General features: G+C 40.5%; 2 protein-coding genes across 3 annotated transcripts in view; one reads left to right on the plus strand and one right to left on the minus strand.

The window, feature by feature from the left end:
• Window positions 1-317: 317 nt before the first annotated feature.
• On the plus strand, window positions 318-23,471 carry si:dkey-122a22.2 (uncharacterized). The gene is made up of 11 exons (XM_055041892.1): window positions 318-436; window positions 1,660-1,810; window positions 2,106-2,177; window positions 2,261-2,337; window positions 2,833-2,933; window positions 6,021-6,137; window positions 8,348-8,422; window positions 20,224-20,362; window positions 22,365-22,447; window positions 22,533-22,629; window positions 22,697-23,471. Exons 1-11 carry the CDS (start codon window positions 368-370, stop codon window positions 22,862-22,864), a joined length of 1,149 nt encoding a protein of 382 aa, XP_054897867.1. The 5' UTR covers window positions 318-367; the 3' UTR covers window positions 22,865-23,471.
• Window positions 23,434-27,237, minus strand: part of zfpm2a (zinc finger protein, FOG family member 2a) — a 157,933-nt gene continuing 154,129 nt past the window's right edge. For both annotated transcript variants that reach the window (XM_055041891.1, XM_055041890.1), the window contains exon 8: window positions 23,434-27,082. In XM_055041891.1, coding sequence (XP_054897866.1) covers window positions 24,540-27,082 — 2,543 coding nt within the window. In that variant the 3' untranslated portion in view covers window positions 23,434-24,539. The remainder of the gene's footprint in view (window positions 27,083-27,237) is intronic.

Below are 27,237 nucleotides of genomic sequence, written 5' to 3' on the forward strand. Positions count from 1 at the left end.
TTATTCAATGATTGATAATAATAGTAATGATAATAATAATAATAATAATAATAATAATAGATTTATTTATTATTATGAAAATAAATTATTATACTAATTTGTTATTATTATTATTATCCATAATAATAATAGTAACGTATTATTATTATTATTATTATTATTATTATTATTATTATTATTATTATTATTATTATTATTATTATTATTATTATTATTATTATTATTATTATTATGCGAGTGTTGCGAGTAAATGTAACTTGTTCAGCATAAAGATTGTCCCTCGTCGGCCTCCGTAGTTTCTTCAGGAAGTCATTGGGTTTCATTCATTCTTGATGTTGCGCGGACTTTTCCCGAGGTTCGTTTCAAAATGCGTCGGAAACCAGAGCTTCAGCCTCAGCAGGCAGCCAGCAGTGACCCCGTCACCGCGAACAAAAAGGTAACGCGGTGTTTGCGGCCACGCAGCGCGTGACAGTCCAGTCCACTGACTGCTGTTGCTTTCAGGAGCCAAAATGTGAAGTTGACACACTCAAACATTGTTGGAATATATCTACCCGGCGGAGTTTCTTGATATTTTTCTCGTTTATCCGTTTTGAAGGAGTGATAGTCAAAGCGAGTGTTTATTTTTATTTGTTGAGAGAGAGGAGAACAAATGTCAGGTGGTAAACATGACGACGTAGTTGTGCTACACAGACGGATGGAAAAGTGTGAATAAATCCTTTAGCTAACAAAACATTCTATTTCTAGAATCACCAGAGACGAAGTACAGCCTGTTTTATTATTTTTTTTAATAAAATTAAATAGAGATGAGGAACTGGGAAAGGATCTGATGATCCCAACTACAGCTTTATTATAATTACATGATGACTTGCGCATTTAGTATCCTGGTCTGCAACCTTTACTAGTACAACCAGCTACACTCAGTCCATTTAAATCACGCTTCCATGTTTTTTTTTTTTTTTAAAGACAACTTTAAGTCTACTACAGGTCATTTGTTGACATTTTAGAGAACTGTCATTTTGTTCCCATTGTTTAAAATAAAGTAAAACAAGGGTGGATACATTTTCTTCTATGCAATGTTGATATTTGTCGAAATTAAAATATAGCATTTTTTTTCCATTCTTAAGAAAAATTGTTGTAAAACTTCATTCTGTTCCCACAACGAGGTTCAATATTTTCCTGTGTTTGTTCTATGTTTTTTTTATTTTATCACTGTTCAGTGGTCTCTATTTAGACTTCTAACTTGTCCCAAAAAAAATGATACAAAAGGTTTTCAACAAACTGCTCTCTCGGTTAATAAAAATGATAAATTTGTAGCTTTAATGAATTACTCAACACACATTGTGGCTGTGACCTCAGGGCGAGCGCTTTAAATTTGACATGCCAGTCTTTAAGCAGTGTGAAGATGCCCCAACCTTTGACATTACAATGCTAAAATGAAAATATGTTTTTAAGTTTATTGTTTGCACTACTCACCCATTAGGTTAACAGGAAGGCAAGAGAAGTCTTTTGTTTTTGAGGAATCACTAAAAAGGAGCCTTTTCATGACCTTTTTGGCATCGGGACCACTGCAGATAGAGAAAAGTGAATTTTTCTTCTCCAGATTCTTAGAATCACATTTTGTCTTCTCCCCTTTTTCTGTCACACTGTGGTCGGGAACAGAAAGCGCAGCGGCCAGCTGACGCCTCAACCAGGCAGTCCTACAGCTCCATCCTCATCACCTTCGGAAAGTACTTACTGCTGATCGTGATCATTCCTCCGTTCCTCAACTACGCGTCTCTGCAAAGAGAAGGACAGATGCTCCTACCAAAAGGTATACAGAGTGAAAAATGCACCGATTCTGTTTCCGAATTCAGATTGATAGTGCAGGAGATAATAGAATATTTCTGCAGATTTTTTCACATTTCACAAGAACCTAATTTGCATTTAATTAAAAAGCGACTCAAAAATGAAAGATAGCAGCCAATTCTCAAAGTGTCCAACATGGCTCTCAAGGAGTCTCTGCTAGTGTTTCTCCAGCTATGCAGGTTTATTAAATTGCTGAGGAGATGAAGAGTTCAGCAAAGCCTAATAAAGTTTGATTGATTTATTTTGCTTTGTACTTCCAGACGGGCAGTTGGTTGATGTCGGCTTAGGTCAAAAGTTGCATCTTTTGTGCAAAGGACGAGGAAAACCAGCTGGTAATAAATTGTCTCATATATCATTCTCAGTGTTGATTGATTGCTTAGTTCAACTGAACACTAACTAGTCTTGTTTTTATTAGTTATACTGGATGCACCAACAGGAATGTCCTCAGACGTCTGGGTCCATGTGCAGGAGAAACTTTCCTTCCTGACAAAGGTGACAAATCGTTATGTTTGCGATGTATGAAAATACAAAAAAAATAAAAAAAGAAGTAAATTATACACAACACTCAGGAAAAAAAAAAAAGGATTCACAGGGTCGTAGCTAGTGCTGAGCTAAAGCGGTGATTTCTTTGTTCTCATGGCCATGTTGTTTGCTGCTGTCAGGGTCATGCAGATCAGTCCTCGCAGTCGCTCTGTCAGTTCCTTTTTGCTCAGCAACACTCAGCTCTGCAGCGCTCTGGCTGACAGCCTGCCCCATGTTGTTTGTCTGAAACTGTGACCCAAATTAGGTCACTGGCTTGTTGGAAGGAGTATAGTTACACAGAAACAACTAAAGTAGAACAGCAGTGAGACGCAGAGCAGCACTGGCCACTGTGTCAAGATCATTACAGAGCATCTTGGTTGTTAAGGAAACTGACTGTTGGGAGCGTGTTGTACATTAAAACCAAACCAAACTTTCAGGGCTGATCCTGTTTGTTTGTTCCATCAGGTTTGTACATATGACAGGATGGGACTGGGGTTCAGCAAGCGGCTCATGCAGAATGAAACGACCGGGACGGAGAAAGTCTGGGGGGCATCCACAACCGGACGGTGAGTACGTTACGTCCAGTAGCCAATGGTTCTCTAGGTGAAGTCGGAGTGTTCTCAGGAACATTACCATTTGGGTCAGATGGGACATAAATGGTTGTTCCTGTTGGATAAATAAATATTTCATAAAATCAAACTAATTTTAACGTCAAAAAGTCTCCCACACCGACCATTGGGCGAGAGATGAAAAGGTCACACACATGCATTAGTGGTGAATTTTCCCAGGAGAGGCTAGCATAACAACATTACTCCATAATGGCATTGACAACTCATCTAGAAAATCACAAAACAACAACTGAAGGACTGTAGGCAACACTGACATCACTTAAGGTCAGTGTTGATGATCAAGCGACACAGTTGGCATTAGTGGGAGAGGTCCAAAGCTAAAACCACTGGTTACCGAAAAAGAACTCAAAGCTCTGTCTTACATCTTCCAAAGACATCGTAATGATCCCCAAGACTTTAGGAAAAATATTCTGTTAACTGTCGAGGCCAAAGTGGACAAGTTGCAGTAATTTATGGGATCATGAATCCTTAAGCAGAATAAGCGAGACCCCGTCTGAATGGCTCAGAAAAACTGAAGGTTTTGTCAAACTCGGGTTTTAAGATTTGATTGAAATGCTGCAGCTTGGCCTTAAACAAACCTTTTGATGAGGCTGAATTAATATAATTTAGCAAAGAAGAATGGACCAGAAATCCCCTAGTGATCCAAACGAATCAGCTCCAGTTAAAACAAACACTGGATGTTGTTACTGTTAAGAGCTGACACAAGCAGGTAACTAGGGAGCCATTCATTTTTCTGTCTAAGCTCATATTTCAGTTTGTTTGAATGTTTTTCATTAATCTTGTTTATTAATGGGGGAAAAAAGATTTTTTTATTGACTGTTTATTTTTTGAAATTAATGTGGGACAAACACCTTGTCACATCTACATAAATAGATTTTAGATTGATATGTGAAGATGCAAAATAATTTCAAACTGCTTTCAATTTTTATTAATTTAATCCTTCCTCCTTGAAAAAAATCATTTTATGACATTTACTGCAAAAGCACAACATCTTACCAAGTATTTTTATTACAGTTTCTGGTGATCTTGAAATATGAGAAAACCAACTTTTCAGCAAGATACAGAATTGTTGAATATTAATCAAAAGTTCCACTGACAGATATCTTATTATGGAATACACTTCCTTTTTTAGTTTCTAACTTGTTTTGTGAATGTTATGTAGTGTTCAATTTCACTGGTTTGCAGTTGATAAAGTATAAAATATGTAATAATTTCTGCATGTTTTTTTGTTTTTAGAAACTTTTTGTTCAGTTTTTGTGCAAAACTGACTATTTGGAGGCTTCGTGTTGCTCACAGAACAGTTTAAAGTTGGACGTCATTTCATGTCAGCTTCCTTACCAGGAGGTCAACTTCACGTCTGAAAGATCAGAAAAAAACTTTCGGAGGGAATCGCGAGTTTCTTCAAGAGCAGAATAAACTTCAGTCGTAAAGTGGGAGACCTTCAGGAAGATGCACCCGGTTCCAGAGAGTTAATGTGTGGAGCAACAGCTCATGTCGAGTTGACAGAGGAAACTCTGACGCTTTGTTCCTCTGAGGCTCAAACCACGGCATGCCGCCGTTTTCAGTTTATGATCAAATATTAAACGCAGAGGGATTCTGCAGAGATCTTTGTCTTTCAGCTGCCAAAACCAAAGAACGTTTAGCATCGTAGGGTGAATAACTGTGATCAATCAGAGCTCCAAACTGCTGCTTGTTAGAATCCCTGTCAAGCAAAACAATCACATTAATAATTTAATTCCCAGTTCCTCTCGTCATCTCAGAGTGTTTTATTGTATTTACACTTGTTATGTGCTGGAAAGAATTAGAGTGTTGTGCAACAAAGAAGACAAAGCACACAGATTCAGTACGGTGCAAAAGTATTCATATCCACACACTTTCTCACATTGTAACCACAAATAGGACATGAAACAAACAGCATTAGCTTCTCACTGGAAAATCTACAAAATATTTACAGAAATATTAGCTTTCAGAAATTTTTTTTGCAGCAGTGTCTTCCACAGCAGGGCCTCACTAACTTGAGGATGAGGATGGCAATAACATTTCAATAAATTGTTTTAACTTAGATTTTGTAATAATGCTAGAAAAATAGATTAGATTGTTTTTTTTTAAAAGTTATTTAAAATTTATGGTTCAAAAATGTACTGGATTCAATTAGTTTATTTTGTAATTTTTTCCCCTCATCTTCAGTCCAGCTTTCTGAGGCCCTCAGGTGGCCCCACTGCTTTGAAAACCACAAAAGTTTAAATAAATCCTTGTCTGTAAAACCACTGACAAAGTAGAACATTATGAGACGTTCAACATTCTTCCTTTTGTCATTTTTCATGGAGGAGTTTTCATAAAATTAGTGTCATTCTGCTAATATTGCGACTTTATACTGGTAATATTATGACTTTAATATCGTACTATTTAGACTTTATTGTGGTTCCACTATATTCTCCTTTTACTATCTCTGCATTCTTGCAGTTTTGTGACTTTATTCTCGTAATTAAAAATGAATAAATGTTAGCCTGATACTTCGCCATTGAGTCCAAATAAGTAGAAGCTGTAAAACACGGTTATCAAACAAGATGGTGGTTGATGGTTCTTTAGCCCTTTGACACACATGAAACCTTTTCAACCCCAGGCAGCTTATTATAGCAAATTCAGGCTATTTTTATTCCTAGTAATGATGATGTCTTAAACCTACTTTGAAGTAGTAGTCCATCTTTCATTCTGGTAACCATCTTTCATTCTGGTAACCATCTTTCATTCTGAGTTACCAGAATGAAACTCAAGGTTTCATTCTGGTAACCTTGAGTTACCAGAATGAAAATGTACTGGATTCAATTAGTTTATTTTGTAATAAACTAATTGTAATAAACTGGTAAGTTACCAGTCAACAGAATGAAACTGGTAACTCAAGGTTACCAGTTTCATTCTGGTAACCTTGAGTTACCAGAATGAAAGATGGTATAAACCCTCCTGACCCAGTTTGCGGCTTGCCCTGATTTTCCCACACAGACTGATGAGCGTGTTGTATTGCAGGATGGTGGATGACCTGCACCGACTGCTGCAGGCTGCGGGGATAGCCACCCCCTTCGTGCTTGTCGGCTCAGAGCTCGGCGCGCTCAACAGCCGGTTCTACAGCCACATTCACGATGCGTAAGTCTTTCGACATGGAATCAAATGTTTTAGCTGAAGAAGTCAGATGGTTTTCTAGCAAAAAAGTGTATTCTGGGTTTAGTGGTTGGGAAGAGGGCAACTCACAGCCATGGGGAATGTTTCAGTGTGGGTAGAGGAAAGCTTTTGCATCAAACAAGGTTCTCTTTATATAACTCCCAAACAAATGAATTGTATTACATGCATTTAGCTTTCCCCAGTAAATTGTAAACCTTTCGTGTTACGAGAACAATCGGAAAGACTTTCAGTCGTTCTGCAACAAAAGCTGATGATTTCTGGTCACTTCCTAAACGTTTTGCAGTGACACCACTGTTGGGTTTTGCAGCCTTTGGAGCTCCAGTTTTTGTGGAGCTAACTTCAGATTTATTTATTTATTTATTTTTATGCACTGCGATTGAATGCATGCTAAGTCACAGCAAAAGGCCTTTATTGGCTTCAAAGGTAATTCATCACTAAGTTGTCTTTTGTATTTTTGCCCTTGTATAAAACGATAAACAAATGGTGAAGAATGTGTTATTAAAAAAATAAAAGTACTATTTGCTGTCTAATGTTATGTATCTCCTACGCTACTCTTAAACCTCTTCCAGACCAGTGGGGGGAAAAAAAAAAAAAAAAAAGAAAAACAGAAATGTGAGCTTAACGAAAAGTATATTTAATACCTGTTTAAAGGTTGTTATTTTCAAAAGGTACTTTTAATTTGACAAACAAGCCTAATCTAAATGATATAATACAATCACAGTGAAATTTAACCTGTTGATTTGAAAACAACCTTTTTTTGAGTTAGATTTTCTGATTTGCTACAACAGCGTGGTTCACAAAAGACTAACCTGACAAAATAATTCATGTTCACCAACTTTCCATCACCACAAACCAATTGATTGTTTGAGAAGTTCCCCTCTGTTCCTGTGTTCTTAATATAGATCTTCTGCCTTGCTTAAAACACTTTCAGCTTTGAACTCTATTGAGCCTTCCTGGGGTATAACTCTGTACGATCCCATATTGTCTGAACTCTAGTTTTGACTTCTCTGTTTGAGATATCTCCTGCACCATGTCAGAACTTTGTGCATTTCCACCGGTTGATAGCTGTCAGAGATATCACTATCGTAACAATTTTCCTGTCAAGGATGCACTTTCAGAAAAAAACTGTCAGTCAATAGAATTGTGAAGCTGTCAGATGTTCCAGGGCCAAATTGAAACCACTGAATCTGGATGTTGTTGCACTTTCACATATTTATATTTTGCTAGATTTAAGGTGCTTCTTCAAAATTGTAAAATCACTTGTATGTAAAACTTGCTAAAAAAACATTGTTTGTCACAATATATTAAATATTTGCAAAGGGTTGGTAAATTTCTGGAAATCTGTGATGGGAAGTTTGGCTTGTCAGTTTTGTCAAGTGGTGTATTTCTTTCTTTTTTTTTTAAAGCATGTGATGGAGCAATTGGACAGATATACTAAACCATAAGTACAACAACTGATTGTTTCAGTCAAGATTATGATAAATGTTGGGATTCCCCAAATCTCAAATCCTTTTTTGTGGACATCCTTTAATATTTCATATTCTGGGATTATTATTCCCATTGATTCCCTATTAAAAATTTGCAACTGTGCAAACTTTTGAAACTCTGCTTCTGAGGTTGAAAATGTCTAATATTTATCACTGAAGATTCCCCCAAATCCAGTTTGTTTAAAAAGAAAATGATTATTTTTTTTCTAAAACATGTCTGTTTGCTTTACCGACCTGGTCAAATTTAGATTTTGAGCTAAAGATGTTCCAACACCACCTCCTATAATCTGGCATAATTCAGTCAACTCACTGACAACTCTGTGATTAACACGTCAACTTCTCCGGACCAGGATGAAAGATTTAGAGCTTTATTTGGCACAGTGTGTCTGTCGTTCAGAGAGAGAGAGAGAGAGAAAACGCTATGGGGGTTTGTTGATGAAACCTTTCCAAATGAAAATATCACCTCAGAGTACATGGCTGCCATAAAATGACAAATCTGCAGCATCACAGCGGGGACGGCGCCATCTATTTCACACTCATTACAGCGTAAAGTGGTCGAGCCTAGTTAAAGTCTTACCTCATCTGAGTCCACTTGTGTGTGTGTGTGTGTGTGTGCGTGCGTGCGTGTGTGTGTGTGTGCGTGCGTGCGTGCGTGTGTGTGTGTGTGTGTGTCATTGTTGTCCTCAGGCAGGTGTCAGACCTGGTGCTGATAGATCCCATCCCAGAGGATGTTTTTCAAGAGGACCAATGGAAGGAGTACTGGTGAGTTCATTGCAGACTCTTTGTCTGCGAGAGGAGAAAGAGGTCGAGGGGAGGATAGATATTAGGAAGAAGAGAAGGAACTGCGGTGAAAAAGGCGCAGAGTCCAGGGGGTTACGGTTAAAAAGCAAGAGGTTTCAAATTAAAGGCAGCACACAAAAGTCAAGCTATGTTTCACATGTGCATGTGACTGTCATCGCTGGGTGAGGCTCATTAACGTGATTAATTGAAAGCCAAGGAAGCACATTAGCTGGCTGTAGTCTGCTGGCCTGAAACAGACGGATGGGGGGGAGGACAAAGTGTTGTCGGGACCGGGTTACGGAAAGTGTAATAACACCGCTTTAATGTGCGTGGCACGATTCATGTTAAGTGGTAGTCATTGTCGCAGCACATATTCCATTATTCTGTAATTATCATACATGAGAGTGCAGAGGAGGAACTGTTGATTGAAATGCCAGCTACGCAACACTTGGTGCCTTTCTGTTCGGGAACAAGCACAGCCTGTCCTTTGTGGTTGTTAAGCGGTACAACGCCACTCCAGATTTTTGCTCCGAGTGTATAATTTAGTGAACCGTCGAGAGCTTTTCGATTTCACTGACAGCCAAGCATCAATGGGGCGCCCGATAAACACGTTTAAGAAAACGCATTGTTGATGATTTTCTCTGTTGTCAGATGTTCAGCCTGAAAGCCCCTCAGCGGATGGTTATCTCACACAGGCAGGTTCCTGCATTTGAAAATGTTGAAGTGTCTTATCAGGTCAGCGTTGAAGAGCTTGCACATGCTTCGCTCTGTTAGCTCACGGCAAATGGGAAAAGGTTTGTACAGTAGCGTCATGTGTTTGACAATTTCTTTTGGTGATGTGCAGCCCTTTAAATGAATCCTAAACGAGTATTCACTGAGTTCTCTACATTCAATTTAACGTATAGCCTGATGGTTTGGCTCATCCACAAAACAGGACCAGTCCCAACTGAAACAAACCATCAGGACTGACCTTCCCTTCAACCAGGCTTATAAAAGTCAAAGGAATATGGACAGCTAACATCTCAGCAGACCCTACACATCCTGGACACAAACTCTTTTGACTTTGTGTGAAATTTCTTGTTTGTGCACATAATAATGATTCAGAAATTTGATTCTAAACGTAGGTAAACATGCACCTTCCCACTGGAGATATTGTTATTGATCAGGATATTTGATGAATTGGAGAAAAGTCGAGCAATTGCTACAAGAAAAAAGAAAACTCTGAAATTTTGAGGTTATTCTAAGAGATATTCTAGAAAGAACTTGGAAACGTCCTAGTTCCAAAAGTCAAATTTTCAACTTTTGGAACTCAGAAATTTTCATATTTTTTCTAGACAATTTCTGAAAGTAATCAGAAATTTCTTTTTTTTTCTAGCAAACTTTGATTTTTTCAGTCAGAGATTTCCAAGTTAATGTCTGAGATGTTAGAAATTTTCGAGAAAAAACAAAACAAGGAAAGTTGAAAAAAGTTGATCATTTGCCAGAGGAAAACTCTGAAACTTTGAGGTTTTTGGCAAAAATGTACTTCTTTCTTTTTTTCCAATCTACAAATGGCTCTTTGACATTCTTGTGTTTTTAATCTCATTTATTTAGCCAGCCACTCAACAATCTGGTTACACAAAAGCAAAGCAACTAAAAAAATATTCAAATTTTCAGATCCAACTGTGACTTATGAGAAAAAGTCAGTGTCACTTTCTTAAAAAAGGTTACACCCTCTTTTCGACTAAGCCAGGGGTGCTCAAGTCCAGTCCTCGAGAGCTACCGTCCTGCAACTTTTAGTTGCAGCCTTACTCCAGTAGACCAGGCTCAGCTATGAACAGGCCTGGTAACGAGTCATTCATTTGATTCAGGTGTGTTGGAGCAGGGATGCATCTGATAGTTGCAGGATGGTAGCTCTCGAGGGCTGAACTTGAGCACCCCTGGACTAAGGTACCTACAGCTCTTCTTCTGTCCTAATAATCAATTCCAAGTTCTCCTTCTTAAAACCCATCTCTGTGTTTTGCAAGTGTTGATGTCTTGCATTGTGCAATGTCAGCTAGAGTTTCTCACTTACATTTAAAATACGTGAAATCCAACAATAAAAAAAAAACCTGCAGTGAGGAAAGTGGTAAAGGCGTAATAATTGAGTTATGCCCATGAGGATGTTGCACGTCCAAAGACCACTATTAGCTTGTGGCTTATGTAAGCGCGAGTCAAGCCAGATAAGAAATGGATCCCTGAAAATGGCCTAATTTGTACGTGACTCAAAGTGGAGCAGCACCATTTATCAGGGGTATGTGTCCAATTATCCTCTGATTAATAGGCATTCATTTAAACGAGAACACGACTGCAGCTGCAATCCAATTACTCTGTGCAAAAGCAATGTAGAAATGAAATGAAGCAAAGACTTGCATTTAGTTTTTGGGTGGAGAGAAAAAAAACCTCTTCCTATTATCTCCGCTTTATTTCCATTCGGGGAGCAAAATGCGTTTCACAACAACTGTTTCTTTTCCTGCTGAAGGCGTGGAGTTCTCCATCTCAGCGTTTATTAGCTGTCAAAAGTCTGACAGCGTTTGGTACATTGGGTTGGAGGACGGCACCTGAGCTCTGCTCTGGGACAGGAGGATTTTCACATCAAAGACTGGCTCGTTAATGAAGACTCGCTGCTAAAGCCACTCCTGTTACAATCTGCAGAACGAAGCGCCATGTCTCCTGAGAAATGTGTGTGCAGGTATTTTCTGCTGTGCGCCGGTTTTTGTTAAGGGTCCACTTTGTTTTGGGGGTTTGAAGACATCACATCTGGTGTCTCAGCTCCTTTCGTGCGGAGATTATTGGGCCTGATGACGAATCCACGCCAGACATTTCAAACCCACTGACAAATCAGAACGTTTTCTTGCCTTCGTTAGCAATGAATGCAAATTTCTTTCAGGAATTTCTCTTTTTTGTAATTAATCAAACTTTCCATCACTTGTGACATATTTCCCCCTTCTTGGTGAAGAAATGCGTCCCCATATCACGATGCTGCCACCACCTTGTTTCACTGTGAGGACGGTATGTTGAGGACAAATTATTTTTGTCGTACAGAAAGCTACGTTTTGGTTTCATCAGACTGGAAGGACTCAATTTTGTTGCAGCTCATCCAATGGGAGTTTGGCTATTTTTCTGCTTATTTTACTTATAATTAAGTGTTAATACTTAAATGTACTATTGCTACTACTAATATTACATTTCTTTAAATTATTTCTGTGACTTAAAAGAGCTAGATCAGGCTGCCAAATCCCTCCCACTCTGCTTACCTTGCAAGTTTTCCTCTGCAAGCCCAAACAAAACAATAAAATAACACGTGTCTTCATTTTGTATATAACAGAAAGTAAATAACCACATTTAATCCACAGTCTGCGAGTGCAGAGAGTGTAAAACTAATGAGCGCCATGACAACAGTTCTTTGTTCAGAGAGCAGAAGCAGCAGGGAATACTCTTCTCTAATGGACCAGTCCTCACATTTAAATGATTGCTGATTGGCTGTTTTAATGGAACCTCACTGAGTTTAGAGCAGCTCAATTTTCACAAGAGCTCCACTTCAAGGTTTCCTAGTCAGCTCGTTGCTTTCAGTTTCAGCCGTTACGCTTCGATTGATTTGATTTTTTTTTTTTTTGGTTCATTTTGGACAATTTGAATTTCTCTGAAAAGTATTCACCCCCCTTGGATGTTTTTACTCTTTTTTCAGTCACAATCAGTAAAATGTGGCTCTTTTGACAGATGTTTTTTTCAATGTCCAAATGAAAATTGATTTCTGAAAAATAATAAAAATTGAATACAAATATTTAACATAAAATGCATTAATATTATTTTTATTTAAATCTATTGGTGTATAATAGTGTGCTGTACCGATGCAGAGTTGTAGTAATTCAGTAGATATCTGTCTGTGCTTAAAAAACAAAAATCCAATAAAATTCTGTCAATTCAGCACTGTTGTTCTGTATTCAATTGGTAAACTAAGCCTCAGATGTCCGCATCAGTATCAGAAGGGAATAAAGTGGATCGGTGCATCCCTAATTTTGTCTAAAATAAATAAGTGTTCAGTTGCCAAAATGAGTTTACTCATCGTTGAGTGGAGCTGTTTTTGCTCTTCAAAAAGTCAGCTTTCCTGTTGCAAAGCCTTGTGTGGGGAAAAAATGATCTGCTCGGTACTCAGCTGTAAAATTATTTACACCTGATTACGGCATGCAGCACATTCCACTTATACAATAAATTAACAATCAAAATGCTGTGTAAATGCCTGGGTAGTTTTACCACTATGAGCAGAGATAATCCTCAGCTGTACTTTTCTCTCAGACTGTCACTTATTTCTGGCTTATCAGTATCGGGTAATATAAATCTCAGCTATCGGTATCGGAATCAGACATATAAAAATGGATTGCTGCATCCTCTAGTAGAAACTCTGCTTTGGTCAGTTTTGAAAGTACAATCTGAAACAAATGAGTGGAATGGAATGAAATTAAGAACAGCACCCATTGAGATTGATATTAATTCTTATAACTAATATCCCTTCATAATATATTGTTACTTTATCTCTAGACATTAGAATTGAATGATTGAAAGGTTATTTTATTTATATGTATATTTATCTGTGTATTTAGCATCTTTCATTTTTTATAAATTTTTTACTTAATGTTTTTTAGCAGCATTTTATTTTATTTCATACCTGGCATGTTGATTGGGACTAGGAGGTGTTCAGTGTTGGTTTGAATGTATGTTTTGTATGTTTTATATGCAAAAACTCAATACGTTTTTAAACGAGTACATTGTTTAAAAAAAACCTGCTTTGACTTTGTCCATGAGATTGGAAGTGAAGTGATATAGAGACGCGTTAAATTCTCCGTGTGATCATTTGGTAGCTGTCCACACACACAAACACGCCCCCACACACACACACCCACACACACCCACAGGTGTGAATCAGATGTGAATCTTCTGATCAGCTTCCACCTCGTCCCGCCTCCCCGTCGTCCTGAGGCTCCCAGATGAGTCTGGGACCGCAGCTGATTGTAATGAGAAGCAGTGTAAGCATGGCTGTTGCTCTGAATTTTCGCTGATGAAGCGGGCCCGCTCCGGCCTCCGTGTTTACCCTTGTGTAATGTACAGTGCAGTGTTTCCCAACCCTGGTCCTCAAGGTACACTGCCCTGCGTGTTTTAGATCTGACCTTCGTTTAGTTTAGCTGATTTCAATTGACGACTGATTAACAGGCGTTTGGTCAACTGCAATCAGTTAAATCAGGCACATCACAGCAGGGAAACCTCTAAAACATGTAGGACAGTGTCCTTTGAGGACCAGGGTTGGGAAACACAGAGCTATAGCATTGATGCCGAGTGGAAGAGTTCAGAGGAGGGGACAGCGTCTGCTGCGGTGCAAGAGTGACACCTTGTGTTTGCTCTCAGCGTAGCAGTTTGAACTTTTGCAGGCCTGCTCCTGCAAAAAGGAGCCTGATTAGAATCGACTGGATTGTTTCTGAAGTGGCAGCTTTAGGTCTGACTGTGTGAATGTGGCGGAAGCTGAAGTCGTAGTGATTAGGAATCAGAAAGTGTAATAATTGGAACTGTTCTCTGCACTGGGGCAGCTGTGACTCGGATGACAATCAGAAGGTTGTGAGTTTGATTGCATCTTCCCACATTTTCTGCCGATTGGTGTCTGATTGTGAGACATGGAAGTGCAGCCAGGTGGAATTTGACTTATTGGGATCTGGAAAGAGCTAATTAAGTTCAATCCGTTTGGCAATTATTTTTTCACCAGAATAAACGATAAAGTAACTAAAACTGACAAGAACTGCAGGTTGACTACCTAGGTCCCAAATGTAAAAGAATAAACTGCAACAAAGAAGTGGCCGCTTTACGTCACACCACGTTTATGCTACTGTGAAACAGGAAGTCATGGGCTGCTAATTTAAAGGTTCGTCTGCTTAAGTATTAAGATATAACCTAGGAAGCAGCAGTTACATGTATCTAATGGTAATTGTTAGAGATGCCAGTAAGTGGGGCTCTGGTCATTCTGTTAGACACAGTTGCTTAGTAATAAATGCATGCATGTTTTCCAGTGTGAGATTATGCTTCTGCAGAAAAACATGAATTTATTCATGCCTCTTTACACGTTTCTACCAAGGTGCTGTGTATGTAAATAAAGGTGTTAGTTCTTACAGAACGCCATAGCTGCTTGCTTTCATTTCTTCTGCATCATTCCCCAGGATGGAATCAGATGCAGTTTCATAAAAACATAATCCCAACATGACTGTATAATTAAGTTCAGCGTTTTATAAACGTACAAACAACATCTACTTCTGATTTTATTTATGTATTAATGTAACAGTGTGTTTATTCAGTAGAGGAGCAGCAATTTTCCCCGTTTCCCCCCGTCTAGCGTGCGATGCTAAAAATAAATAATGAGGGACCTGGTTGTTGGAGAACAAATCAATGGAGATGAGGCTGGTTCACAAGGTGACAACATGGCTGCTCTGTTTTTCAGCTGCTGAGACAAGAAAATCAACTCTGGACTCATAATGGGTGTTCTAGTCCCGTTTTGAAGGATTAACAATATATCTGTATAGTTTATAACTGGTGTGTTTTTAAAGGACATCCATTTGTCATTTTTTTTCATTCCTTTTTTTTTTTTGCACTTTTCAGGCTTGCTGCTCATGTTTGTGTTCATTTCCATGTCTGAGCTCCTACGATATGTAAAATGTATGAAGGAAACAAAGGAAGAATAAAATCAGCACAAAATACTGTGAAAGATTATCAATCAGTAATTTTATATATATTAGAAAAGCCGCCATCATTGCTCCCACTATATCCATACAAGGGGAAAGTAGTAATAATAAGTCCCCAACTGGAATATGAGCTTATAATGTTAGTTGTCTGGAAAAGAGATTTCTTCCTGGAAAGAGCAGATTTTTGCTTTCTTCAAACTGTGTCACAGAGACAGTTGATTGACAAAGCCATGAGTCATTTTGGAAAAACTTAGCATTAGTGAACAAAAGCAGCTGAAAGTCTCACTTTTCAACACAAAATCCGTTTTGGCCCTGGCGCACCGTCCAAGCTCTACAGGTCTGCTGTATGGTTAATTGTCATGGCAGAAGAAAGGCTTGGAGAAAGCCGTTCATTTTAGATTTTATTTAAATACATAATATTTAGACACAGAGGGATGCTTTGTTCTAAAAGATGTTAAAGAAGAAGTTAGAACAGCACAGTGTCTTATCTGAGAACATTTTTGCACAAAAATGCTTGACTACGTTTATCATTTGTCACAAACAGCTGCGCTAAATATAAACAGCAGTGAATTTAAAAAGACATGCCACTATTTGGGAAATCACGATTAATCAGATTAATTGTGATGAATCAGTTGCTGAAGTGATCGTCAACTAATTTAGTAAACGATCAATTATCAGCTGGAGTACACATTCTTTAAAAATAGACAGTTTGCCTAAAAAACCCCAACATAGAGCAGTAACTAAGCTAAAACTCTACAAAAAATATCTGCAATAAATCCTTTGCTACAAATGATGAACTGTATCCTAGAGGAATGCTGCTTTAGTTTCTTTTCTTATGCAAAAAATAAATGTCATTATTTGTTTACATGCGTCTTTTAATGTATTCCTAAATATTGTTTAATAAAAAAGGCTTAATGTGCAGAATGTTCAATTTCTTTATCCAATTAAATGATTAATCGTCACAATAATTGAAAGAATATTTGATTGCTATTAGATTGAATTAGTTTCAGCCCTAATTCCGCTGGGTGCTTCTGTCTCTAAGTGAGAGATTTCAAATTTCGAGTGTTATATATTTATTGGCTTATTTATTGTTCACCTTTTGGTCTTAGAAGCACTTTGTGCTTTTGATCAACAAGTTTCCTTGTTGATCAAATTTTTCAGCCTCCATTGGTGGAATTTAGTTCAGTGTTAATTGTTGGCGTGTTATTTTTGTTTCTTTTAGTTTTTGTTGCTACTCCCTGTGAAATGAATCGCCGCTTAATTGTCATACTAATCGACGATTAATCGAGACTGAATCTGAATCATTTTATGCTCTTTGAAGCATCTAAACTTTGATCCGAGTCTCACGACATTGTTATGTTTGGTGAACATTAAGAAGGATCACACTGTGTGGGTCCAGTAAGAGGACACAAAAAAAAGTCAACATTTTGATGTAACAGAAGAGCGTGGTGTTTAAATGCTCCACGCTCCCTGTAATAGTCGGCAAACACGTGTGTAATGGTTGGTGTTTTGTGCGTGAGCACGCTCTCAGGTAACAGAGGCCCTGCATATGGAATAAAATGGTAATGAGGAGGAGGAAGAGGAGGAAGAAGGGAGGAAAAAGGGGGTGAGGAGGGCCTTATCGCTGCAGGGCCAAATTCCGACAGTGAATTGCGTAGTTGTAACAAAAGTAACAGAGCGTCCATTCAGCCTGCACTAATCCAGATGGGAAAGTCAAACAGCAGAAAGTCCACGGCACAAACTCATTTCATCACTTTATTAATTTAGATATTGCCTCCTCGCTCCTGTGGGGAGGAGAAAAAAAAAGAAAAGGGAAAAAAAAAAAGGGCCCCTCTGAAATGACCAACATCGGTGAGGCGTTTTGCTCTACATGGTTCCCCCACTTCGTCTCTTCCCGTTATCTGTTTAATTCATCCCACCAATCTTGGCTGTCTTTACCCACTAAATTTCCCTTTGACACGCATGCCTTGCTTCGCATAATCCTCACTCAGGGGCAGAATTAAAAACGGGAAAAAAAAAAAGAGGCAGGAATGGGACAGGTGGCTGGAGAATCCTTGAAATAATGTTTGAATGCCAGACCGGGGAATGATTTGACTAGATTGGAACTGGCTGGCTGATAGGGAGAGACTTTCCTCTGCCCGTTTTTTATCCCCCAACTCCATCTTTTTTACTTTAAAAAAAAAAAAACATATATAATTATTTCTGAAACCAAGTGGTGCGCAGACGGGTGACAGGTGGAAAATGTGCAGAGACTGAGATGTCTCTTCAGAGCCGGGTCGAAGAGTCGGCTCGAAATTGTGGTGCCAGAATGACTTCAGAGGAAAACTGTGGAAAGGAAGATGAAAATGTCAAAACGTCACTCTTCAAAAGTCTGATACACAAAGTTTTCTCTGTCTCACGAAGACGGGGAATTATTACATCCCACTTGTTTAAACCCCCTCCCACCTGTCCCCCCCTGCTGCCTGTCCAAAAAGGACTACTCTTTTTTTTTTTATTCTTTCTCTGAATATGGCAGACATGTTATCTCAGTGAGTAACAGTTGGATATGTTCTCTGCAGTGTGTTTGGGGCCTTATCTGACCAATCACAGGTGACACACTTTGTCAGAGCCATGCCTGATGCATCTAGCTGAGGTTTATGTAGAAATGTGTCGTATCAAGCACAGGTGGAATGGCTTATTTTACACATGAAAGGCGCATGATAGCAGCGGGATAAAGGCCGAATAAAGAAGTGCTGAAAAATGTTGTTGTGGTAAAAACCCAATGACTTTGGAGATTTTGGATCGATGTGGAGTAAAAAGAGCAACCCATCTGTCAAATATAAATACTTTATTGGTCCCAAAGGGAACTTAAATGTCGTATCTAATTTAATTAAAGTTATTGGAGACGGTGATGACTGTGGGCAGGAAAGATCTCCTGTAGCAGTGTGTATTACGACAAATTTGAAGAAACCTCTGACTGAAGACTTTGTTTTTTCCATGGCAGTTTTATACAGGGGATGTTCAGTTGTCCATCTTTTTCTTGCCTTTCTGATATGATATTAATATCGGACCTGATATATGGAAACCCAATAATTCTAGATCAGGTTTCCATAAGGGCAGATCTATCAAGTCTAATTCTATGCTTTGTGCTCCGAGTGATGTCACGTGTTATTATTTATTTTACATTATAGTTGGAATTCCTAATTGCACTTTCTGAACCCTTTGAAAAAAAATGTTTGTTGCAGTTTATTTTTGAACAAGTCGTCAGTCTGATGTTTTGGTTTGTAATCATTTCATGTACAAACTGAGACCTGTGGAGCCTGGGAGGGAAGTCTTTGATTTTTATTTTTTTGTCAGTTTCTCTGAGCATTGATTATTGGTTTTGGATGATATTTGGAAGTCCACTTGTTGGACTACTTAACAAGGAAAACATGGAGTACGCTAAGTTAGTTATATATATTTATATGTAACATATATTTTCTTTTTTTTAAAGCTTGACCTGCTGATCTGTTTTTGTGTTTGTGAGTGTGTGTGTGTGTGTGTGTGTGTGTGTGTGTGTGTGTGTGTGTGTGTGTGTGTGTGTGTGTGTGTGTGTGTGTGTGTGTGTGTGTGTGAAAAGTCACTAAATATAGCAGCAAACTCACTAAATTAGCAGCATTGAGGTGACTATTGTTGATCGCATGGCTGTGTGTGTCAGTCTCTCTCACAGTGACAGGAGTATCACTGATTTTCAAACCTTTGTGGATCATTTGATAAGATCAGTTTCTCATGAAAGTGTAGAGCATTTGCAGACCTACATAAAAGTCTCAAAAGTTTTCTACTGTGGCCCAATAAAGGACATTTCTAAGCTATTTTCTACTCTATTCTGTTCTAATCTATCCTAAACTTGAAGTCTAAAAATGTAAGAGTCAGTAGTTTCTTTTATTTTTCTTGTTTTTGGGCTTTACTAAAATAAAACCAGCCTGCCTGTCCTCATGCCTTCCAGGACTGGAGCCTCTGGATGGAGAAAGAGAGCAGAAAGTGATTCATCAGATGTTTAAACTGAGAGCATCTGAGATCCAGATAAGGCAGAATCAGGACGAGGCTCTTGGGACACGCGGGGTGACGATGCGCTCGGCGCCGGCACGCCGATGTCGGCAGCTGCCACGCGCCACGCTATTGATTGAGTTCCACAGGCTGAGACCAGCCAATTCAGAGCACCACTGAGCCGAAACCGATTGGGCCTCCTGAGTTACAAAATCCTGCAGCTCTTATTCTCTCATCTGCCAAAAAAGGGAGTTTTTTTTTTTTCATTCCCAGGCAAATGTTTCTGTTTTTAAGAACTTTGGGCAATTTGTTCAACTGAAAAGATATAAGAAAGGCAGTGTAGCAAGAATTTGACTTACTGAAGGGATATTTATCATATCGTTGATCATTTATCATTTATCGTGATGAAATTAGTATTATGATGAGAATTCTGATTTATTGTTGAATTCTAATTAATGCCGTTTAAATTCCGAACAAAACAGTTAGGAAGTTTAGTTTGACTACTTTCTCCGCTGTTTGTTTAATTCGCAATTTGAAAATGCGATTAAATCCAATCACTGTTTGCATCAGTGATACAAATCACATTTCTTTATGATTTTCAGGAGCAGTATATGTGTTTGTGGGGCTATGATTGTCACAGTCATAATTATGTAAAATGGAAGTGGTAAATGATTCTTATTTCAACTTCAATTATTATTGCAATAGTACCATACAATAACATGATAAAACTTTGAAGTGATGGGAGTTTATGTTAATGTTGTGATATTTATTTGGTTGATTTATTGGATTATTTAAGTCAATCAGACAATTTTGACACTTTTTCACGTTGAAAATAACAAATGTAAGTCAAATCTACTCTACGCTTTATTATTCGGTGCATTTCTCTCATTAATAAACAGATTTCTTTTGCCTCGACAGATCCCAGAGTGTCCTGAGTCAAACTTTTGCTTCTGATTCAGCTAAATCTCCTCACTGGACAAAATTGATGAACTGAAACCCGTCTCTACATTGTGTGTTTCTGCTGCTTTTCTTCCTCCTCAGGTATGGGAAGCTGCTGCCGTCCCTCCAAGCCCGGCAGTTCTCGGCCGCCACTGGGCTGAGCCGCCTGCTGATCATCCTGGGCGCCATTGAGCCGATGCTGAAAGAAGAAAATGTCTCCGAGGAAGTCATCCAGCGGCAGGTCAGGACAGCCCTTACAGCTGCAAACAACAAAAATTCTCACACTTTTTCATAATTGTTAACGTGAAAGAAACGTCTTCTAGGTGGTTTTTAGGGGCTTTGGTCTCCTGTGCACTGCAAAAGCACAAAATCTCACCAGAGAGTTTGAGTTTCTAGCACAAATATCTTAGTTTTATCATATTTCAAATGTGCTAACTTTCATGTCACTTTTCAGCAAGATATAGGAGCTTGTTTTAAGTCAATAATTCCTTAATATTGATGAAAAAGCAGTAGTTCTATAAGCAGATTATTGATCTTACAAGACATTTTTCCATGTTGCAAGTGAAATCATTTCCCAATGGAGCTAGTATTTTCTTCATCAATATTAAGGAATTGTTTACTTAAAACAAGCTCCTACATTTTGCTGAAAGTAACTCATTGTTCAGTACTCTTTAAACAAGACAAAACTAAGACATGTGCTCGAGAAACTAGACAAACAAATACCTGGTGATATTTTGTGTTTTTGCAGCGCACAGTGCAGAACGTTCCCGTTTCAGCCACAGGGTGGTGCTAATGCGGGAACAATCTCAGCCTCCCCCCTCTCCCCCGACAGCAGAGTGGGCGACTGTTGCAGGAGCATTTCTGTCTCCAAACCGAATCACTGCAGGAAGCCACATGTCTATTTTTTTTTTCTTTCTTTCCTTTTTTTTAAATAAATGAAAAGCGATGCCGGGTTGGTCTGGGACTGACACGGTGCTGCAGGCGCTCCCCGTCTGTCTGCTGCTTAGAAAGCTTTCTCACAGGTCAAACACAGTAATATGAGCTACAAGCTCTTTGCTGAGTGCTGGCATTTGATTTAAAAAAATACAAATAGACAAATAAAAACTTATTAGCCTGATATTTGCCCTTTTGATTCTGCATCTCTGCCATTTTCTGAAGAGAAGGATGTTAGCGGTTCGTTAAGACGCCTGCTGGCAGCCGCCCACCATTTGATGGCAGCAGCGATGGGGGAGGGGGGGGGGATTTCAGCTTTTCAAGTATTACAGTTGTTGCCAAGGAGATAAGGACATCATTGTGCTTGAATCCTCCAAGGACCTTGTCGTCAGGCCCTGGAAGGTTGTGATGTGCACACAGAGCCCAGCAGAGCCAGAGCAGATGTTTGCTACAATGTTAATAACTTCTAAGGCAGCCGGTCCAGTAACATCTGGATGATGAATGGAGGTAAAGGGAAATCGGCTCGGTTCCACGGAGTTCAGCTCGTCTCTGAAGTCTGTCAGTTCTGACCGACCCGGTCCGCAGTCACACCAGGATTTCTGGACAATAAGATCATTAGGAGTTTTTTTTTTTTCCGTTCATGTTCTGATCAGCCCTGAGGTATAAAGAGGTTTTTTTAGATGGAATTCAGAAAATGACAGAATATTGGAATTTGGTCAGAATAACTAATTTTACTGGACGATAAATTGTCCCAGAAGTTATCGCAATAAAAGAGAATATTGTTCTGAGACCATTTTGAAGTAATATTATGGTAATATCAGAGTAGTGCAAGAACAGTACAGAGCTCGAAGTCAAATCATCGTATGGTGTTCTGCTATTCAGCGACAGTTTTACTAGTTAGTTGAATTAAAAATAATGTTTATTATGTTTTGCCACGTGAGGCTGCAGCGACACAACCACACCCAGACGAACTTTCCCCACAAACACACAGAAACCTTATGCACATGTAAACCATTTGAGATCATTAAAAAATGTTTATCAGATGAGATCCTGTGTTTATTCATAGACGGTAGATGTTTGCTCAGTTTAAGGACAGAGGGATGCGCCTTGTTTTTTTTTTTTTTTTTTTTAAATACCTGAAAGTTGTACATTTTGGTGTTCTTTTAAAAGTAAAACTCTGGATCTTGTTGCTGGTTTTAAAGATGAATGCATCGCCTTTTCAAAAACAATCAAATCAGGATGCTCATCTGTTCATTTCTTGGCCTAATTTATTTTGGAGTCATGCTAAATTTTCTCTCACCTCCTGACAGAAGTACCTGCTCAGTAACCCCGCCCACCAGAGCAGCGCTGTGGACGAGCATTACTTCATGAACGAAAGTGTCGCTCAAGTCGGGTAAGACAAACACGTCTGACGTTTGACCTTTTTGGATGTTAAAACCAGAAGACTTATTTGTTATTGTTATTTTTGTGCTTTAAAGGGACATTACAAAGTTTAAGCCACTCTCCAGCCGGATATCAGTGAGCATGCTCACTGGGGATTCCTTTGATGAGCTAATGCCTCAACACCTGAACCAAGTGAGTTCCACTTCCTCCTGCTGTAAACCAACAACGCTCACGCTAAATCACATTCCTCCCGCACCAGATGGTCGCGGGACATCAAAAGAGGTTCCTGAAGGAGTCCTACCCATCGGCCAATCACGTCCACATAAAAGGAGCAGACCGGCGAATGATCTACAAGAAGCCATCTGCCATCAGCCAGCACCTGTGGAAGCTCGTCAGCCAGCGACAGGCCGGTCCGCAGAGCGAGTGACCCGCCAGAGAGGAAGCCGTCGCCGCGGATATGGGGGCCAAGCAACACTTGAATAGGTTTTCGATACTCACTAAAAAGTTCAGCGGGCTTATTTTGCCGCTCTTCACAGCCCTTTGTGGAGATTGTCTACAGGACGAGCTAAAGTTCATTAGAAAGTCAAATTCAGGGCATATTTCTGCTTCACTGGAAGCTTTTTTTTATGAAAAATGAAAATGATGAAGCATTTTCTGTCTTTGATTCATCAAATCTTCCCAACTTATTTCAGGCTCTTTGCAAGATTGGCCAGTGCCCAAAAAAAAAAATTCATACATGAATCTTATGGAGGGAAGAGGCCACACATGCACCAGGTCACCGTCCAACTCAACGTCGTCAATCTTCATTTTCTGTCACATTATGGCCACAAAGCAGCGGTAGCTTCAGTTCCTTTAGCTTCATATATCAAAATTGACATTCACATGCATTAAGCCTGGACTTTGAATATGTTCTTTTTAAATCCGAATCTTTTTAATCAGCTCTCGTAATCCAGATATGCTAAAAAAAAAAAAGAAAAAAAGAGCAAAGACCACTGGTTTATCCTGAGGATTTAAGTTTAATTATGACACCACATCAAAATAAAAATTTCCAACAGATCTGGAATTTAATTCCATCCATATACATGCATAGCAACAACGTTTTAAGAAACATTTTCTCCCATAATCAGGACATTGGAATGATCATTTTACATCAGTATTCCCCACTGACCTCCCACCCGGCTTGTTCATCAGCAATAAACTTAATTCTCGTACAGCGTCTTTTTTTTTTGTTTTTGTTTTTTTTGTCTTTTTAATTTTTTTTTATGGGGTAACAAATAATTATATGCACAGTCCCCATGTCATAATACTGCTTTCAGTAACGTTCCTTCATTTACAAAGTATTGCATTGAGAGCAAAAATTCAAAAAGGGAGACCAAAGTGTATCATCGAACAGAAATACGAGTACTATACAAGAATGTCGTCATCCTCATGAAAACATCCACATCCGAGTTGAACGAAAGAGACAAGGACAAACAGTCACATATGTATGCAAAGCCATGTATGTATGCCAAAATGTGAGATGCAGCGTTGAGCCTGGCACCCTCCTCCAAACGGTGGTTTGTAAGTCACTAGCAGTAATCTGCAGGAGACATTTTGAGCATACGGAAACTGGTACAGCAAATAAGAATACACAAGTGCCTCAGTAGCTATTTTTGAGTCTAAAATGCATCTCGTTTTTGTTTATTGTTTCGTCTGAGCCTACATTACAGTGTAAACAATATGTGTGCTACACAAGAATGACTATACAATAACATTACAAACAACTCTGATATAAATTTCATTTTGAATTTAAATTAAGATCACTACTCCTAATAATACTGATTGTAAAATAAATTAATGAACGTGGCACCAATATTATTCTCGATTCTCGTTTTCTTTTTTTTTTCTTTCTTTTTTTAAACCAATGGGTTTTGCATTTTTAAGTCTTAAAACAATGAAAGAAGAAGCTTCTCTTGATTGTCCACAAGCAGCGTTTTAGCACTGCGTGATGCACTATTCCAGACACAACAGTGTACCAAAAACAGAGGACAAGTCTGGTTTAAAGGTAGGGAGATTGGGGAGCGAAGGGGGATGGAAGAACAAGTCTTGGGTCTCTTTCCAACTTATTTTACATGCTCTGCAGCATGTGATGAACAGTAAAACTTCTTATGGGTAATAAAGTTTGATAGGTTGTTGAACTGGATGTCACACAGGCGGCAGTATTTGCCGCTCCCGGAGCCGTTCACGCCTTTGTTGGCTGCCGGCACCGCCGCCTCCTCGCCGGGGGACTTGGAGGACGGGGACATGTTCTCGTTGGAGTCGGCCTGGTTTTCCACGCCCCACGTGGGCGAGGGATTGGAAGGCTGGCTGTCTGACTGCGGCTGGTTCTCCTGCTGCTGCTGTGGCGCCGTGCCGGACCGGTCCTCCGGCTTGTGCCCCCCGTTGATGATGACCATGCCCCGGTTTTTGGGCAGGAGGGGAAGGGGTTCCTTGCCGGGGTGGGGGCAGCCGTTTGCTGTATGCTGTGGAGCCTGCTCTCTGGTTGTGACCGTCTCTCCTCCTCCGTTGACACTCTGTTCCTGTTCGGTCGCCTCTCCCTGCATCACCGGACCCCCTGCCACGTAATCTGTCGGCTTTATCCCAAAATACGGCGATATTTGCTCGGGACCTTTCACCTTCTTTATTGCTCCTGGATAAAGGCAGTGGGGCAGAAACATATTCTTGTTCTCGTCTTTTGATGGGATGAGCTGAGGCTCAGTGAAAGGCTTAAGTCCCGGCACAGGCGCCAGGTGAGGGGGGAACATGCCTCCATTCTGCACCACCACCTTCCCATTCCCGTTCTTCTCGCATTTGCCAGGGCTCTTATCGTACCCGTCATCTGGGCTGCTATTCCCTTCGCTCTTCACATCTGGGAACAGAGCAGACTCCAAGGCGCTGCTCTCATTGTGCTGCTGCTGCTGTTGTTGTTGAGCCGCGGCAGCAGCAGCCGTGGCAGCAGCTGTCGCAGGGCAAAAGTTCTGTTTGTGTGCCAGGTAGTTCTCCACTTTGTTGAAACTTATCTTGCACACTGCACATTCGTGATAGTCCAAGAGTCTTTTGGGAGAGCTACATGTCTTGTCGGGGACCGGTGAACACTTTTTGCTGAGATCAATGGGTGCGTCCAGCTCCTGCTGCTCCGCAGCGTTGCATTTGGGAGGCAGAATGGGCTTAGTGACAGTCAGAGAGGCCTCCAGGTGTTTGGGTACCATGCCGGGAAAGATGTCGCAGCGGGGGTGAAAGCGGTCGGCCAGACTCTCCACGGCCTCCTGAGATGTGCAAGGGTTCATCGGAGGAATGCTGAGGAAACCCGGCTGCCCCATAGGGATCCTCTGGGGGTCCTGATCCGGGAGACACATCTCGTACATCTTCCTGCGCTTGCGGGTTCTCATGGTCCTCTGCATAGAGGGCACCTTGTTAGCGGACATCCGTTTCATGGGGGGGTCGTGGCGCGTGGCACAGTAGTACTGCTTGTGGACCATATAAGTCTCATGACGGCTGAAGGTGATGTTGCAGGCTTCACAGGTGGTCTTGTTGGGATCATTGTCACTTTCCACCAACCCCGTGCTTGGGCTCTTCCCTTCCAGTTGCTTCCCGTTGAGCCGCTCCTCTGCCCCGGTCGGGGTCGACACCTTTTTCACCTGTCCCGCTAGATCCTTGTCGGGGGCTTTGCCCCCCGCGTTGATAATGTCCAACACGTTGGAGTTCATACATGCAGACTGCATGAGGTGGCTGTCGGCCTCCGTCGAGTGGCAGCCGGCCAGCAGGCTCACAGAACTGTGACCGCTGTTGGGGCTCACCGACTCTGGAACCTTCTCGGAGAGCGCCGAGAAATCCGGCGACTTGGTCATGTGCTGCCAGCGGCTGTTGCAGTAGTGCTTTTTGTGGACCAGGTAGTTGTCCAGGTTGCTGAAAGTGATGTTGCATTCGAAGCAGGTGGCCCCCTTGGGCATCAGTGGACTGTAGATGACAGGCGGGTAGCTGTTCCCGCCGTGACGCAGTCTCCGATGGACCAGCTCTGACATCTTCGCCAGAATCTCCGAAGCCTGTGGGACGACGGAAATGTCCTGGGAAAAGGCAAACTGAGACAAGAAGGGGCCCATGGGAAACGTAGGCATGTTATGTTGCACGGGGGAGGAGGCCAGTCGGGGGCTGGAGGGCTCTGACTTGATCCTGGTGTAAGAAAAACTGGCTTTGCTCCCCGGGTGGGCCTCTCCCTTCTGAGCAGACAGCATGGGCTTCTTCTCAGCCTTGTCAGCCTCTCCGTCTGTGGCCGTCTCCTTGCTGAGGGCCCCTTTGGGACTTCCTATCAGAGCGTCCTTCTTGTTGGCTAGCTCTGCCCGGCCCTGCTGCTGCTGCTGATGCTGGAGGCTGTCCTCCAGACCCCTGGGGGAATGCTCAGTGCCGTCGCCTTCCCTGTGAAGTTTGCTGCCGTGCCCATGTAAGTCCTGATGCTGTAAGAGTTCCCTGTGGCTCTGGAAGCTGATATGGCAGTGATTGCATCTGAAGGCCGCCTGTGACAGGTGAGACATGATGTGATGCTGGAATGTAATAAGAGAATCTGCCGTGTAGTTACAGATTGTGCATTTCAAGCTGGTGCCAGGAGGGAGGCTCTCTTCCATTTTGACACCTGTGAGGGAGATAAAAGAGGAGAATTGCTCAGAATCTCGTCTCCCACTTCTCCTTTAGAGTTAACTGCAGACGCCATCAAACGCTCGCGCCTTATGCCAAGCTTATTCACTAGATTTTTTTTTTTTTTTTACACAGTGATAAACCGTCAGCTGT

Source organism: Poeciliopsis prolifica, unplaced genomic scaffold (assembly GCF_027474105.1).
Source record: "Poeciliopsis prolifica strain line A6 unplaced genomic scaffold, Auburn_PproV2 SCAFFOLD017, whole genome shotgun sequence".
Lineage (NCBI taxonomy): Eukaryota > Metazoa > Chordata > Actinopteri > Cyprinodontiformes > Poeciliidae > Poeciliopsis > Poeciliopsis prolifica.

Coding starts and splice junctions, on each gene's coding strand:
- si:dkey-122a22.2 (XM_055041892.1), top strand. CDS start 368: ATGCGTCGGAAACCAGAGCTTCAGCCTCAGCAGGCAGCCAGCAGTGAC. Junction 2,178..2,260: donor AGGACGAGGAAAACCAGCTG/GTAATAAATTGT, acceptor TGTTTTTATTAG/TTATACTGGATGCACCAACA. Junction 20,363..22,364: donor AGGAAGTCATCCAGCGGCAG/GTCAGGACAGCC, acceptor ACCTCCTGACAG/AAGTACCTGCTCAGTAACCC.